This window comes from Lampris incognitus, chromosome 1 (assembly GCF_029633865.1).
Source record: "Lampris incognitus isolate fLamInc1 chromosome 1, fLamInc1.hap2, whole genome shotgun sequence".
Taxonomy (NCBI): Eukaryota; Metazoa; Chordata; class Actinopteri; order Lampriformes; family Lampridae; genus Lampris; species Lampris incognitus.
Genome location: NC_079211.1, coordinates 7,905,565 through 7,922,712, shown reverse-complemented (window position 1 = coordinate 7,922,712; position 17,148 = coordinate 7,905,565). Strand labels below are relative to the sequence as shown.

Sequence of the window (17,148 nt, the reverse complement as noted above, 5' to 3'; positions counted from 1 at the left end):
AGAGTCGAGTTGAGCCAGTATCATGCAGTGGAAAAGGGGCATTAGATGAGTGATGAAACGTTTCACTCAATATGTCTCGATGCACGCTCAATGACCCAAGTAAGAACGTCAAAGAAGGTTGAATCAGTTTGTCTGGATACAATGTTTATTGATAGATACAACCTATCAATAAACATTGGATCTGTCAATAAACATTGTATCCAGATGAACTGATTCAACCTTCTTTGGTGTTCTTACCTGGATTATTGAGCATGCATTGAGACACATTACTTGAATAGATTTTCGATAAATGCCACTTTGTGTTGGACAGAACATATCATGGGCAGAATGGAAATAAGCTGGACCACAGAGGTAAATGTTGAAAATACAGCAAGACTACTGTGTAGTAGAATAACAGAACAGGAAAGAGAGACGGATGAAAGAAAACGAGAAATTGAGACAGAAGAGAGGAAGCCAGATGCAGTGAGAGAGATATTAAGAGTAACAAGACATACAAATGAAGCGAACACAAGGACAGAAAAAGAGAGGGAGCCAGATGGAGATGGAGAGAGAGAGAGAGAGAGAGAGAGACAGGCAGAGAGAGAGAGGCAAGGAAGAGACAGCGAGAGAGCGAGGGGGGGAGAGAGAGAGAGAGAGGCCATGTCTATTTCTGAAGGACAGGGCAAAAAGCCAACCGCACACACACCCGCACTTGCACATATGTATGCACACACATAAAGGGCAAGAGAGAGACGCGAAGAGAGAACAGACAAGCAAGGGACGGGAAAGAGGAAGAGACCAGATATCCAATGCAAATTGTGGGATGGGGGAATGGGTAGGGTTGGAGGAGTAGGAGTGTGTGTGTGTGTGTGTGTGAGAAGGGGTGTGGGGTGGGGTGGAGGAGGGGGTTAAACGAGATTTCCTGAGCTGAGAGCATTCCGATGGCGCTGGTGGTCTTCTCTCGCCAAAAGGCAAGACGACACATGCTGGAGATGTCTGCCAGGTAACAGAGCACAAAGAGCCCTCATTTCCTCCCACCCCCACCCCCCACACCCCCTACCCAACATCATCATCTTATCTCACTCTCTCTCTCACTACATGAGAGAGAGAGACAGAGAGACAGAGACAGAGACAGAGAAAGCAAGAGAGAGGATGATGATGTTGGGTGGAAAGGTGGGGGGGGTTGGGGAGGAAATGAGGGCCCTTTGTGCGGGGGGAGAGGAGAGAGAGAGAGAGAGAGAGAGAGAGAGAGAGAGAGAGAGAGAGAGAGAGAGAGAGAGAGGCTGATGTGTCTATTGATTTGTTGCTGGCGAGTCTTAGACCTGCTCTGCTCATTTCAACACACATGAAATGAAATGAAAACTCTGCACCAGGACTAAACTCACGATGAAATGTTCCGGATGGGGGAAATTCAACCGTTGACATGTTCAACGGCTTTAACGATGGTTGTTTCTGCAGAAGTTACCGTGTAAACAGCTTCCTATTTAATAAAGGCACGCACGGTTCCACCTTGAGCATGCTGTGGGTTTTTAAATGCCGGAGTACACACTACATACAACAAATACAGACAACATGACACAAGGGTTATACACCGGAAAGCTCTTACTTTTTACATTTGTGAAGTTCTGCACATGCTAAGCGCGGTGGCTTTGTGCCCGGTTGTGTCACTCTGGGTGCAGAGACGTGTGGTCAGCGGTGGACGTGCAGGTTTTTCTTTACATCTAGTCGGATTTGAGTTTTGTACAGAGGTATTCTTGGACACACATGTGTAAATTGACACTAATACAGCCCTTGAAGTTTGATACTTGCCTGGGGATCCTAGTCCCCCAATCCTCAAACACACACACACACACACACACACACAAAACCCAACTACACGCACAGACACGCAAACATGTGGAGACAAGTGGATACACACTCACCCTTCCCAGAGCTCATCAATCCCTTGCTAGTATCCTATTACTTGGGTGCAAAGAACAAACACACACACACACACACACACACGCACATGCACACATGCATGCACGCACCACACATGCATGCACACACACACAGACAAACACACACACACACACACAGAGTTTTCTTCTCACACCTAGGCTTCAGTCAGCCACAGGCCCTCTTCTGGGTGCATCAGAGATATCTCGACAACAGGAAACCGGTTTTGATGGAACGACTCCCAGCGGTTATTTAATGGTTGCGGACGGAAGGCAGCAACATTTTAACACACCCAGAAACAACAACGTCCACCAGATAACATGGACAACTCGTCTCAGCAGCGGGACTGTTTTCGCTCAACGGTAAAAAAAAAAAGAGAGAAAAGAAATAAGCCCGTTCCAGACACTGATGAGGACGGCGGCACAGCCAGAGATAATATTGACAGGCCAGCAGCGCTCCGGCATGCTAGCCCTGCGCTCTGGCAGGGATGCTCCATTCACAACTGGAGTCAGAAAAAAAGAGAAGAGGACAGGCTCTAATCCTTTAAGACAGCACCAATAGAGATTCCATCATGCTTGATGCGCTGCGAGAGATGAGCGAAGCCGGCAGAGGCGATAACGCCGGGCCAACATGAAAATAAAATACAGCCTGTTTTGACTGGCGGGTGCACAGCCGCCCTCCTCGCCAAGGTTTACTTCCTGTGCAGCGGAGGTGCGGCTCAGGTACGGAGTCCCGCTGAATACATGGGAGAAACAAACGGCGTTGACGAGGCTAAGCTGTGAGAACCCGACCGCAAGACGACGACATAAATCAACACCGGCAATATGTGCAAGAGCATAATCTCGCCAAGGTCACATGTAAAGTATTTGCGGGTATTAATTTCACTCGGAGGGCACGAATATTTTCAATTTGGGCCGAACAATAACTCAAAATACTTCCTTTGTCGTTTTCTTGTGGATATTTTTGCTTCGGATTGGGGATTGCAACATGAGAGTGCAGAAAGCCAATTTTTAACCATCCATCCATCCATTATCCTAACCGCTTATCCTGACTCGGGGTCACGGGGATGCTGGAGACTATCCCAGCAGTTACTGGGCAGCAGGCAGGGAGACACCCAGGACAGGCCACCAGTCCATCACAGGGCCGACACACACACACACACACACACACACAGACACACACACACACCTAGAGACAATTTAGTACGGCCGATTCACCTGACCTACATGTCTTTGGACTGTGGGAGGAAACCGGAGCACCCGGAGGAAACCCACGCAGACACGGGGAGAACATGCAAACTTCACAGAGAAGCTGACCCGGGACGACCCCCAAGGTTGGACTACCCCGGGGCTTGAACCCAGAACCTTCTTGCTGTGAGGCGACCGCGCTAACCACTGCGCCACCGTGCCGCAGAGAGCCAGTTTATTCGGTTATATCAGCAATGCGGCCAACACCGAGTTGTCCTTGCTTTACAAACCAACAGCCATCTGAGACTTCATGCCGACTAAAACCAACACTCAGAGCCACACACACACACACACACACACACACACACACACACACACACACACACACACACAGGATATATGCATTCAAGACTAAAACCAGAAGGAAAGAAATCATAGTTGCACTTGAGTGATGTCTGAGTATTTGCTAAGTGGTCCACTAATGACAGGCTGGTGGAAACAGATCGTGATTACAATTAGAAATGTCCAGACTGCGTAGGAAAACACTGTCAGATGTCCACGCAGCCCACACCGAGCTGTTCTGGATCCACATACTACAGACCACACCACCGACAGAGGGCCAGCAACACCGACACCTATCTACAGCACCAAGTTCACACTTTCACCCGAACCCCACTATTGATTTATTTTGGATTTCTTTCCCTGTTTTTCTCCCCAACTGTGCTTTGCCAATTGCCCCGCTCTTCCCGAGCCGTCCCGGTCGCTGCTCCACCCCCTCTGCCGATCCGGGGAGGGCTGCAGACTACCACATGCCTCCTGCAATACATGTGGAGTCACCAACCGCCTCTTTTCACCTGACAGTGAGGAGTTTCGCCAGGGGTACATAGCGCGTGGGAGGATCACGCTATTCCCCCCAGCCCTCCCCTCCCCCCCCGAACAAGCGCCCGGACCAACAAGACTGCTAGTGCAGTGACCAGGACACATACCCACACCCGACTTCCCACCCGCAGACACGGCCAATTATGTCTGTGGGGATGCCCGACCAAGCCGGAGGTAACACAGGGATTCGAACTGGCGATCCCCGTGTCGGTAAGCAACGGAATAGACCGCCACCGCAACCCGGACTTCCAGTACCCAAACTCTTTTTATAACGGGGGCATCCAGTGACATTCAGAAGCCTCCGCCTCCTCTTGTGGTGTGACAGACGGAAAGAGAGACACAGAAAGATCGACAACACACAGCTCAACAAAGAGACAGACAGGCAGAGGACAGACAGACGGGTCGACAGCCAGGCAGAATAATGCACGGCATTGTCCTTACATATCTATTTTGGTTTATTAAAATGTTATTTCATAATGCATTTAAATGTATTGTTAACATGTGTTTGACTTTAACTTGTTAAGTTTAATGTTTCGCATTCTTTCCCTCCTACTTCAGGGCCTTACAAGACCCCCACCCCCACCCCCTTCTCCCGACGTACAGTTATTAAAAAAAAAAATTCTGAGAAAAAGGTCACGGGGTCAGATTCCACCACTTTGCAATCATGTGCATAAAATTGAAACTCGGTGCCGGGGAGAGGTGGTTGTGGTCCATTTAGGAGATATAAACCGTGTCTCTCTGCAATCACTGGGCCTCAGATTAACATTATGAAAAGGACCATTGACTCTGTCAAGACAAGCATGACCCTCAATTACACACGGTGACATGCAGTCGCTCTGACACAGATAGGTGCTCCTCAATTACAAGCTCGGTTTGTGTCGGCGGGAAGTGTGTGTTTTCAGATGCAGGGATATTAAAATATAAAAAAAAGGGTCTCCTCAGATTGTCCTCACGAGGGATCTATCTTTACAATGCAACCAGTATATACGTCCAGCTGCAAGCGCTGCAGGGCATCGCGTCAATGAGCGTATTGAACAAACCAGGGGAACACGGATTACGATATAGTTTCTTTACGAAGCGGGAACCTCGGCAACACAGCACGTCCACGTCACAGTAGTCGCCGTTCAACGCGCTGTTCACACGACTGTGCATGTAAACCCACACAACTATCTTTTAGCTTATTAACTGATCACAGTAGAAGTGGCCTACGGTCGGTTTGGCGCCATCTGCTGTTCGGAAGCCAAACTGCGGGACAAGTGGCCGCTCTTCAAGTTGGGGAGGAGTTTGTAACATTTAGAGGAGAACGAGGCTCATGCACACAACTTTAATGCTTAGTAGCGTCTTTTCCGCATATGGTGTGTATGTGACGAAGGTGGATGAGTTTAAATACTTGGGGTCAACTGTCCAAAGTAACGGGGAGTGCAAAAGAGAGGCGAAGAAGAGAGTGCAGGCAGGGTGGAGTGGGTGGAGAAGAGTGTCAGGAGTGATTTGTGACACAAGGGAAGGTTAAAGGGAAGGTTTACAAGATGGTTGTGAGACCAGCTATGTTGTATGGTTTGGAGACGGTGGCACTGATGAAAAGACAGGAGGTGGAGCTGGAGGTGGCAGAGATGAAGATGATAAGATTTCCACTGGGAGTGACGAAGAAGGACAGGATTAGGAACGAGTATATTAGAGGGACAGCTCAGGTTGGACAGTTTGGAGAAAAGGCGAGAGGCAAGACAGAGATGGTTTGGACATGCGTGGAGGAGAGATGCTGGGTATATTGGGAGAAGGATGCTGAATATGGAGCTGCCAGGGAAGAGGAGAAGAGGAAGGCCAAAGAGGAGGTTTACGAATGTGGTGAGGGAAGACATGCAGGTGGCTGGTGTGACAGAGGAAGATGCAGAGGACAGGAAGAGATGGAAACGGATGATCCGCTGTGGCGCCCCCTAACAGGAGCAGCCAAAAGTAGTAGTTATAGAAGTGTCTTTTCCCATTCAAACTACCACGCCTGGATGATCCATTCTTTCCTGTCCTGGAACATCTGGAGAATGATTACCAGTGTCAACGAGAGATTTTTCTAAATGGTGAAGGAACAACAACAACAAAGCGAAAACATTGCTCATTTCCATGTGCCGCTGTGTTTGCTATTCAGTAAAATGATGGTTTCCCCTTCGGACATGAATGCTGAACATGCCACAGCTACAGAAATTACATTTTCGGTGTTACCTCAGGTTAGAGGTGGTAATGATGCTAAAATCTGGTTCGGAGTTTATTCTTCCATGATGGTGGCCCTGGGAAACCCCCAGTGACCACTTTCCATACGTTGCGTGACAGACTTCTGTTAGGGAGCTGCCACATAAACTCTTGACAAGCTCATCCCGAAGGCAAAGATCGGTATCATTCATTAGGGTTTCGTAGCACGTACGAGTACCGCGGTTTCAGTCCAATCATGTCCAAGTGTCTTTGAGCAAGGCATTTCAACTCAAACATACAACAGTGCTGCTATGAGGGCGTCCGGGTAGCATGGTAGTCCATTCTGTTGCCTACCAACACGAGGATCCCAGTTCGGATCCCCGTGTTATCTCCCGCTTGGTCGGGCGTCCCTACAGACACAATTGGCCGTGTCTGCGGGTGGGAAGCCGGATGTCGGTATGTGTCCTAGTCGCTGCACTAGCGCCTCCTCTGGTCGGGTTGGGGCGCCTGTTCAGGGGGGAAGGGGAACTGGGGGGAATAGCGTGATCCTCCCACGCGGTACGTCCCCCTGGTGAATCTCCTCAGTGTCAGGTGAAAAGAAGCGGCTGGTGACTCCACATGTATTGGAGGAGGCCTGTGGTAGTGTGCAGCCCTCCCCGGATCGGCAGAGGGGGCGGAGCAGCGACCGGGACGGCTCAGAAGGGTGGGGTAATTGGACAGGTACAATTGGGGAGAGAAAGAAAAAAGACAATTTTCTAATGCCAAAATATTCAACAACAAAAAAAAAATGCACAACCCGCTCCAACATATCAGTCTTGCACACTGTCCACCAGGTCCATGACCCTTTTGTCCACCAGGTCCACGACCCTTTTGTCCACCAGGTCCACGACCCTTTCGTCCACCAGGTCCATGACCCTTTGAGTTATAGGGCAGCCATCTTAAACACGAGGATCCTGCTGGGAGCAGTACACTTTGAAGCGAGTGCCATTTCTATCCACCCAAAACTCTGCAGTTCCACATCTGTTTTGGGCGCCCCACCCCTCTCCATCTGATAAGGGCCCAGTTGGTAACTGCTGGGTCCAAACAAAGACCCATCTGCTAGTAATCTCCTCCACTGTAAGCAGTCTCTCCCCTGATAGCACGCATGAAGCCCGCCGCATATCAGCATAAACAAATAGCCAATTCAGTGGTACAACAAACTAACATTATTTTTCCTCAGGACTTGGGCTGCCTATGGATCTGCAACAACAACAAACACACAAAGTAGAAAAATATGTCAGTTTGGGTTTCAGGGAACACTACAAATGGATAAAAGGATGTGATTTTAGCCACTGTGTTTGTGAGTGAGTGGTTGTGTGCGACTGTGTGAGTCTAGGTGTTTGTTTGTGTGTGTGTGTGTGAATGCATGAGTGTAACTATGTCTGCGGCTATGTGTGTGTGTGTGTGTGTGTGTGAGTGTGTGAGTGAGGGTGTGTGCTTGTGTCTGTTTAAGTGTTTGTTTGTGTGTGACAGAGCATTTGTTTAACTTTGTGGCTATGTGTGTGTGTGTGCGCACGCGCAATTTGTGCGCATGTGAGTTTGTGTGTATGACAAAGAGTGTGTGTATGTGAGAACATTTTTGTCCTTTGTGCCTGTTTTTGTGGCTGTGTGTGTGTGTGTGTGTGTGTGTGTGTGTGTGTGTGCGTGCGTGCGTGCATGTGTGTGTGTATGTGTCTCTTTGGGTATGTGAGTATTGTTAGTTAGAAAACGCCTTCACAAACAGAGAGACAAGAGGCCAGGGAAATGGGCTGTGTGTGTGTCTGTTCGTGTGTGTGTGTGTCGGGGGGTGGGCAGGGCGTCCATATCCTGATGGCACTCATCAATCACCTCAGCCAGGTCACTGCAGGTCAAAGGTCGGCCTCAATGATTGGCGGAATACAAGGGAAAGAGGAAGTAAGGGAAGTTAAGGGGAATTTCTGTGTGTGTGTGTGTGCGTTTGATGTCTTGTCACATTATGATGCAGATGGATAAACCTCCTTAATGACATTAGTCAGCCTGATAGCATTGGGGCTGACTTATCAAGCAGGACAGGAGTGTTCTTCTTTGCTGCCATTATAAAAGTTGCACGGTGTTTATTACAATCATCGGGAGTCGGATCCATTCAGCAAAATGTTCATTTCACACAACACCACCCGAGCATGTGCAAATCAGGATCTCTTAAAGATGTCCACTTCCTCTTTTGGTCTTAAATACAGCTATAAAGCAAGGGCGGTTCATAAAGTAGGTTCATTTACAGTTGAGGTAAAATATTGAGGCAAGTGGAAGCAGACTACTCAACACTAGAACGACCAAGGCCGCCATTTTGACGGTTTCGGATTTTCAAAGTTGAATAACTTGGTGGAAAAAAAAAAGATACAGACCTGCTGCTCCCCGAATGCCCCTAAAATTGCATATATTTACATTAACATGAGCTTTAGATCAACTGCACAAAAAAAAAATGTATAAGATCTACCTAAAACCACCATGAGTGGTCAACTTGACCATCACGGAATTTGTGCGTCATCGTGTGCGTCTGTTGCCCTGTCTTAGAAACACACTAGCGTCCTCCAGTGCAGAGAAATAGTCTAAACTTGATTTTTGGTTATTTCCAACATGTCTGGTTACAGACGCACCATGACGACCACCGAGGTGTTGCAGTATTTACAGGTGTTGGACAGCGGCCGTTTTAAATTGTTTTAAAAATAGTATTAAAGTTGTTCAAATGTTAATTTTGGTGTCAGTCGTTTCTTAACCGACACACTAACATATGCAATGCATTAATATATCAATTTGGTATTTATCATGACAGAATACAGAGTTTAAAAACCGGCAGTCATTTTGACTGCCCGTGGTCGTTTTAGGTAGGGGTGAAATCCCGGTCGTTTTAGTGTTGAAAGTGTCGACGGGTAATTTCACTGTCTGTCTGAATTAGCAGCAAGTTACACAAGGTTTGTTGTCTACCTTTCATAACAGCCAGATCCAAACAAGCGAACATTAATGGTTGTTGGTCATTTGGTTTCTAAGCGGTGGTGTTTCCTACGGGACCAATTAAGCATCCCATAGAAAAATATGAACTCTAACCTCTACCTAAATCTAAAAACAAATGCACACACCAGTGGCGGCTGGTGCTAAACATTTTTTTTGGGGGGGTGCAATTTACCTTGGTGCAGCCCACCTGACAGCTGCTTTAATGTCCACACAGTCACAGAGGTATTAAGAAGGACAATGTAGCCTAGAGATTTGATCAGGGTTGGTAGACGGTGGATGATTGACAGTTGAGACGAGGCGTGGTGGTGGGTGTGAACACGATTGACAGCCACGAGAACTGTCCAATCACATTAGATCAAAAACCATTCAATCAATACCAATTCACTGCCAGTACAAGTGGGAGTGTCTGCGGCGCACAGAACAGCGCCCCCTGGAAAATCTGAAGAAACCAATCAGACAGCAGCCTCAGGTCACCTGCTCGCCACAAGTCTGAGGGTTTACATAAGGTATGATTTGGCCGGCGCCCCTCACCCAGGAAGTATATGTATTCAGACAGGAAGTATATGTATTCAGACAGGAAGTATATGTATTCAGACAGAAACCAACCAAATACCATTTGAACCAGTATTTAGTGGCTGCTGACAGGCGCTCACAGACTGAAAACACTTTTATTTCATCATTATTTGCATTATACAACTAAATTATATTTAACATGTTTAAGTAGATTTTCATTTCTTGATGTTTGAAGGGGGCGGCACCCCAGCGCCCTGTACTGGCCAGCCGCCACAGGCACAGTCGTCTCAAAAGCAACAAACTCTGACAGTCCTGACAGTCTGTCTTCACAAACACATTTCACCGCTTGTGCCATTGACTCTTCCGGTTATTTAATGTCTGGTGAAAAACATTAACAATAACACCGATGTTTAGAAAAATTAACACAACACTGGTGTTTGGCATATTTTCACTGGACCAACCACACAACCAAAAACTCGGGTTTTAGACTACATCACGACATCTTTTGACATTTTCCTCCCCAAGGAGTTTTCTCAAAGTCATCACACGCATCGCGTCACAGCCGTTCTCACAGCGTCGGCGTGTGACAGATGAGCGTTTCCTGACTCCACACAGAGGCCCGCTGACACCAGGGAGCCAGCGAGAGAGGTCCTGGAGGAAGTCTAAAGTGGTCTCTAGAAGCATTTAAAGGACAGAGAGCAGGCTTTTCCTTTCACAGTAAAGTAAACGCCGCTTTCTGCTCTCTTCCCCCTTCTGCAGACCTCCGCCCCACCTCCCTCCCTCTGTCCATCAACTGGCCGAGGCCCCCAGGAGCCCCCCTGTGCTCTGACACAGGACCGACAATGACTTTACTGACACCAGAAGGTCTCATTAATCTTCATTTGTCTCGTCACATCCTGCCGTTGGTATGGAAATAGAGTTTGTGATGGGCAGGGCGCTAAACTCATGGGGGGAGGGGGCGGGTGCCTAGCCTGAAGTGTGGTGTGTGTGTGTGTGTGTGTGTGTGTGTGTGTTGTGTGTGTGTTGTGTGTGTGTGTGGATGGTCCCTCTATTTGGCAGCTTCCTTTCCCAATGTGCTTAAACTGATTTTCACGCAAATGTCTTGAACCTCTTATCGAACACACACACACACACACACACACACACACACACACACACACACACACACACACACACACACACACAGTAAGCATGTGTGTCTGCAATCTGATTTCTCAGCTGCCCAGGAGACCACTTCCTGTGGTGAGATGCTCGGGGTCTCCCATCTGTTCATCAAGGAGCATGACCCCCTACATACAATACTGCAAATAGACACACACACACACACAACATACACAAAACACACGTATATAATATATATGCCCCTTACACACACACACACACACACACACACACACTCGTTTCACTATCCTTACGAGGACCCCTCATTGACTACATTCATTTCCTAGCCCTTAACCCTAACCTTAACCACATAAACTACACGCCTAACCCTAACCCTAACCCTTACCCTATCCTTAACCTAACCCTAATTTTGCCCTTAACCCTAAAATAGACCCTTTTCCTTGTGAGGACCTCTGAAATGTCCACACAATATAGATGCTTTCAGGTTTTTCTATCCTAATGAGGACATTTGGTCCACCTAAGGATAGCTAAACATGTACACACACACACACACACACACACACACACACACACACACACACACAGACAGGGTCTTTCTGGTCCCCCTGACCACTAATGGACTTTGAGATGAGACAGCAGTTGGTGAGAGGGGTGAAGGAAGTGGGTTTTATCCTCCCACCGCAGGGATGAATCGATTCTCCACAAGTGGCCGGGGGGGGGTTGGGGGGGTATTTACAGAGGGTGGTGCCAGCATACATGGAACAAACACTTGCTTTCTTGGTTAGATAGTGGAGATGTTTTGTGTGAAAAGGTAGAAAAGGTGAAACTGACTTTTCAGAGCAGTAGAGAGGGAGAGGGTGAGGCAGCAGCAAGATATATACGCTAATACAAACATGGGGTATCTGGTATTAGTTCACTATAAAGCATCATTAAAAGGAACCAATCACGATTTTCAACGTTATCTCTATCTATCTATCCATCTATCTATCTATCTATACACACATACACACACACATACACACATATGTTGTATGTATGTATATGTGTATGTATGTTAACCCTTGTTAACCCAGGCCATGTCTGAGCCGGTATGACTCTATTTGTGTTACTCTTACTCATGTCTAAGGGTAGTTGGCATGTATAGCATTAGGAGTCTAAGCCATGCACTCTTACTGGAGACTTGTCTCAACCAGGGTTTGAACCCCTGATTATATAAATATATTGTATGGATAACGCTCCATAGGCAGACGTACCAACATGTACCCTGGCTCTGCCGAATGACAGAAGCTAAGCAGGCATGGGCTTGGCTAGTCCTTGGATAGGAAACCTCCCGGGAAAACGGGAGTTGCTGCTGGAAGTGGTGTTTGTGGGCCAGTAGGGAGCAATCTTCCCTCTAGTCCTAATATAAACAACAACAACAAAATACTAACACCCCAGTGCAGTGACAGGAACACTGTGATGTAGGAGATGCCATCCTTCGGATGAGACGTCAAACAAGGTCCTGAATTACTGTGGTCATAACAGATCCTATGGCACTTATCGCAAAGACTAGGGAGTCCCCCGGTGTCCTGGCAAAATTCCCAACCTGGCTCTCAGAAAGCTGTGCAACCCACCGCTGCGCTATGGCTCCAACCTTAGTTGTCTTAAGGTGGCAGAGAGGACTGTTGTCAGTTAACACCACAAACTTGGACCAAAGCAAGTAGCCTCTAACATTGGCCGGTTTACCGCCCATTTTAAAGCTAGCAACTCTAACTTCATGCTACTGTAGGTGCGATCATTCTTCTCAGCCTGACGTAGTCTCCTGCTAGCATCAGCGATGACTCTTTTGGTACCGTCTCACTCATGGTACAACACAGCACTTAACCCAAGCTGACTAGCATCCGTCCCAACAATAAATGGATGGGTAAAGTCAGCAAAGCCCAACACAGGACCACAGGTGAGCTTCTCCTTCAGTTGCTGAAAGGCATCGTGACATCCCGTCGTCCATAGAGAGCGAAACAGGTGATTCATCTTAGCCGATTTTCCTTTATGCAGACAACGATTCACCAAATCTGGCCACCTAACCCCCCCCCCCACCCCCAAGTGTAATCCGCTCAGTGGTTCCTCCCTCTCCACCTCGAGCTGATGTGTGGTGAGCGTTCTAGTGCAAAATGGCTGCCGTGCATCACTCAGGTGGGTACTACACATTGGGGGTGGTTGAGGTGAGTTTCCCCCCCTAATGTGAAGCACTTTGGGTGTCTAGACAAAGCACTATATAAATGTAATCTACTATTATTATTATTATCATTATTATACTGAGAAGTTTGTCTGTGTCTCTGAAACGCCGCCGTAATTGTGTCTGCCAATGATGTCACTGATGGACATCGACGCATGTTTACTTCCTGGTTTGCTGACAGGCTACACCGTATAAGAAAACGTGAATAAAAAGGCTACATTATACAGCTTTATATACTGTTATTTGCATTTTCTTATTAAAAAAAATGCTTTCAATTCACAACAGCTGAACTGATGTTTTTTAAAACAGCTATTTAATATATTCTGGTGTAATTTCATGGAAATCGTACCGACCCCACGTTGGGGTTAAACTCCTCATAGTGGCAGAAGTATAGGAATGTATGAAGGAAGCAGAGACAGGCAGCAACCAGTCCGAAAAAGGCTTACGGAGCAGCAGGACATTCTTCTTTCCTGTGTCCTCTCTGACAAGGTCCAGACCTTGTCTTTGATCAGCATTCAGGAAATCTCATTAGGACAGATATGGGTGGATAAGGAACTCGAGAAAGAGCTTCCGTGGATGGGAAAGAAGTGAACAGGGAAAAGCAGTAGAGGGAATGGTAGAGGTATAGAGTGACAGCAGTCACATCCTCTCCTCACCTGATGTGGAAGTACAGAAACAAAGAAAGAAGAAGAGGAGGAGAAGGGGGTGTGATTTCACTTATATATTTCGGCTCTAAATGCGTTTCAACTTCTGGATATTGTCATTCCCCGGTACACAGTCTGACATGTCTACTTTATATTTGATTGTCTTTACAAGGAAAACAGGCTTTTTCACTGGAACGCTTTAACGGCACATAGGAAATGCACTACTGACAACTGATGAATGATGCAAACACATGCAACCAAGGACTTGAATGAGCATGGGCTCCATTGAAGCACACCAAACAAAGGAGGTGTGAAAGCTCTGCAGCAGGGAAGTGAGAGTGACCTTTGACCTTATCAGTCATTAAGGAGACAAAAGAGGAAGAGACAGAGACACCAAGACAGACATCTCCTTAAACTCATCAATCATGTGCAAAAGAGGATGAGCGCCGGAGAGAGAGAGAGAGAGAGAGAGAGAGAGAGAGAGAGAGAGAGAGAGAGAGAGAGAGAGAGAGAGAGGGGATGTCTGTTCACCTTATCGATCATGTCAGGTCGGTTGGTGGCTGCTAGCACGGTGACATCTCGGAGCTGCTCGATGCCATCCATCTCTGTTAGCAGCTGGGCCAGAACCCGGTCACCTACACCACCAGAACCCGAGGAACTGCAGGATAGACAGATAAAAAGAGAGATGGCTAGATGACGACAGGATGGATGGATCAACAGATGAATTGTCAGATCGAAGGAAGGATTGAGGGATGGTGGATGGATGGATAGATGGACTGTGGATGAATGGATGGATGACTGAATGGATGGACGAAAGGAATAAAGACAGGGTGGATGGATTGGTGGAAGGAGTTTGGTGGAAAGATGGATGGAAGGTTGGTCGGGTAGATGGACGAAGAACTTTCACAACTCATCTCACCCTTTGTTCTCCCACCTGTATCTGCTCTTTTCTTCTCTAAATATAAATGTAACTTGATCTAAACTGTTCATTACTTCATGTAACTTCTTTCCCCTGCTACCATTTAAACATCCATTATCCAAGCCGCTTATCCCAATTGGAGTCATGGGATGCTGGAGCCTATCCCAGCAGTCACTAGGCGGCAGGCGAGGAGACACCCTGGACAGGCCGCCAGGTCATCACAGGGCCGACACATTCTTTCACAATCAGAATTTGTAATATATCCTATCAATGACATCGTACTGAAATAATAATAATAGCAAATAATAATAATATTAATAATAGCAAATAATAATATTAATAGCAAATGTTGTGATTTTTAAAGATGTGTTCTGAAAGAACGGAGGAAGGGCAGCACAGTGGCTCAGTGGTTAGCGCAGTCGCCTCATAGCAAGAAGGTCCTAGGTTCGAGCCCCGAAGTAGTACAGTTTTGGGTGTCATCCTGGGTCGCCCTCTGTGTGGAGTTTGCATTTTCTCCCGTGTCTGCGTGGGTTTCCTCCCACAGTCCGAAGACATGTAGGTCAGGTGAATCGGCCATACTAAATCGTCCCTAGGTGTGAATGTGTGTGTCGGCCCTGTGATGGCCTGGCGGCCTGTCCAGGGTGTCTTCCTATCTGCTGTCCAATGACTGCTGGGATAGGCTCCGGCATCCCTATGACCCTGAGAGCAGGATAAGCGGTTTGGGTAATGGATGGATGGATGGATGAATGAATGAATGAATAATAATAATAATAATAACAAGGAGCACAATCATAAACAGGAGGGATGAAGGAGGAATGAAAGATAAGGGACAGAGGAACAGGATGGAGGGAAAATTAACTTGATTCCGAAATCCAGCTCTGTGTTAAGAGACTGGATTACAAGGTGATTACTTTCCATAGCTCAGTGCAGGCAGACCCCCCACTGCCCTGTATTAAGTACGCATTCACAAACACACACACACACACACACACACAGTGTTGACAGGGCCAGCGGAAGTGCCAGACATCATTAGCAGAGACACACAAAGGAGCTCTGTCACTGAGATACACAGAGAGAAGGAGAGCAGGGCGATCTCTGCAACAAAGGGAAATCTTCCTCAGCTGCTTCTGCCTTTCATCAGATCATTATGCCTCCTCTCTCCCCTCTCTCGCTTTCCTAGACTCTCTGTCTTTCATACGCCGTTGTTCTTTTCAAACTGCGGGATTCTCCTCCTCCTCCTCTTGTTGGTTTTCACAGTTCCCCCTCTTTCCTCTGTTCTTTTAAAAGGATGGAGTCAGTTCAATTTCTGTGCATGATGGAAATCTTCACAAACTATGAACTGGTTTCCCTTCATCCTCAGAAGCACGTTGTCAACTTTAATACAGATAATTCATAAATGACAAAATAAAGAATGTCAGCTTAATAAAAACCGGGAGCCGCCGCAGCCGGGACGCCCGCACCACGGGTGACTCCGTTAACAAGTCGACTAATGGGTCGGACGCTTTAGTTGACTAGTTAGCGCAGTCGCTTGTGGTGCAGGCGAGCCGGGTTTGTGTCCCGGCTGCGGCGGTTCCCAGGCCACCCCATGAATTCGCTACATCGGTATCAGAAGTGGGATGGTGAGACCGTGAGGCCATCAGAAGCGCATGTGCCCAGAGGCGTGAGGGAGCTGGTATGCTGAAGCACGGGGACGCGCTTCCTGAAGGAGGGCGGTAGTATAACGACCACGGATGACTAGGTTTGCTTGCCCTTGGCTAACAGGTCGGACCCTTTAGTCGACTCTGTCTTTTCGCCTACCCTCCCCTAAGTCCTTTTCGTCTTCTCTTTTCTTTCCTTTTTTCTCAACTTTATCCCCCTTTTCCCTGTCTTTTCATCCCTCTGCTTCCTTTCTTCTCTTTCTCATTCCTTCCTTCTCTTTGTTCAGATACTCACACGGGTGGTAAGACCAAGAGACTGACCGGTGTGTCTTGTCTCCTGCATCAGAAAAGCGAAATGAGCCAAAGTCGTCCAACATGGCGGCATGCGCCCCGAGCTCGGGAGCTGTCAACAGTTTTGAATTCCCGGCTGCGTACACGCAGTGTCTGGTTGATTAACCGCAGCAGGAAGTGAGGACCAATAAAACAACATTTGTAGATCAGTGCTAAGTGCACTTTTCAAGTGGTCACGAGGCCCCGAGTCCACTGTCACATGGTGGCACGTTGACGGACTCATCTGTCACACTTTGACATCTCTGGAAGAAAGCTGCTGCTTAGCAGAGGTCGGTTCAAATCCCTTCTTATCCAAATTAGTCGCAATATAAAACACCTATCATGTGCTGAAGGAGTAAACTCAATCATAATGTAACAGCCAGGGTGATGTGAGTGTGTTTGATGGATGAGGTTGAGACTGAGAGAAACACAAGTAGGAATTTGACTTGGTGGGTTGCTCACACTGGACCCTTATAGATGTATCACTAAATTATATTTTATATTATATAAAATTATATATTAATTATGTCGATAAATATATATATTATGATATTTACTATATATTATAAAATATATATCTATTTATTATATATATTTATTA

The 17,148-nt window shown here is 47.1% G+C and overlaps 1 protein-coding gene across 1 annotated transcript in view; it reads right to left on the bottom strand.

Annotated features, from left to right (window-relative positions):
• Positions 1–17,148, bottom strand: part of afg2a (AFG2 AAA ATPase homolog A) — a 230,219-nt gene that overhangs the window by 133,478 nt on the left and 79,593 nt on the right. The window contains exon 15 of the mRNA XM_056286923.1: positions 14,193–14,319. Coding sequence (XP_056142898.1) covers positions 14,193–14,319 — 127 coding nt within the window. The remainder of the gene's footprint in view (positions 1–14,192; positions 14,320–17,148) is intronic.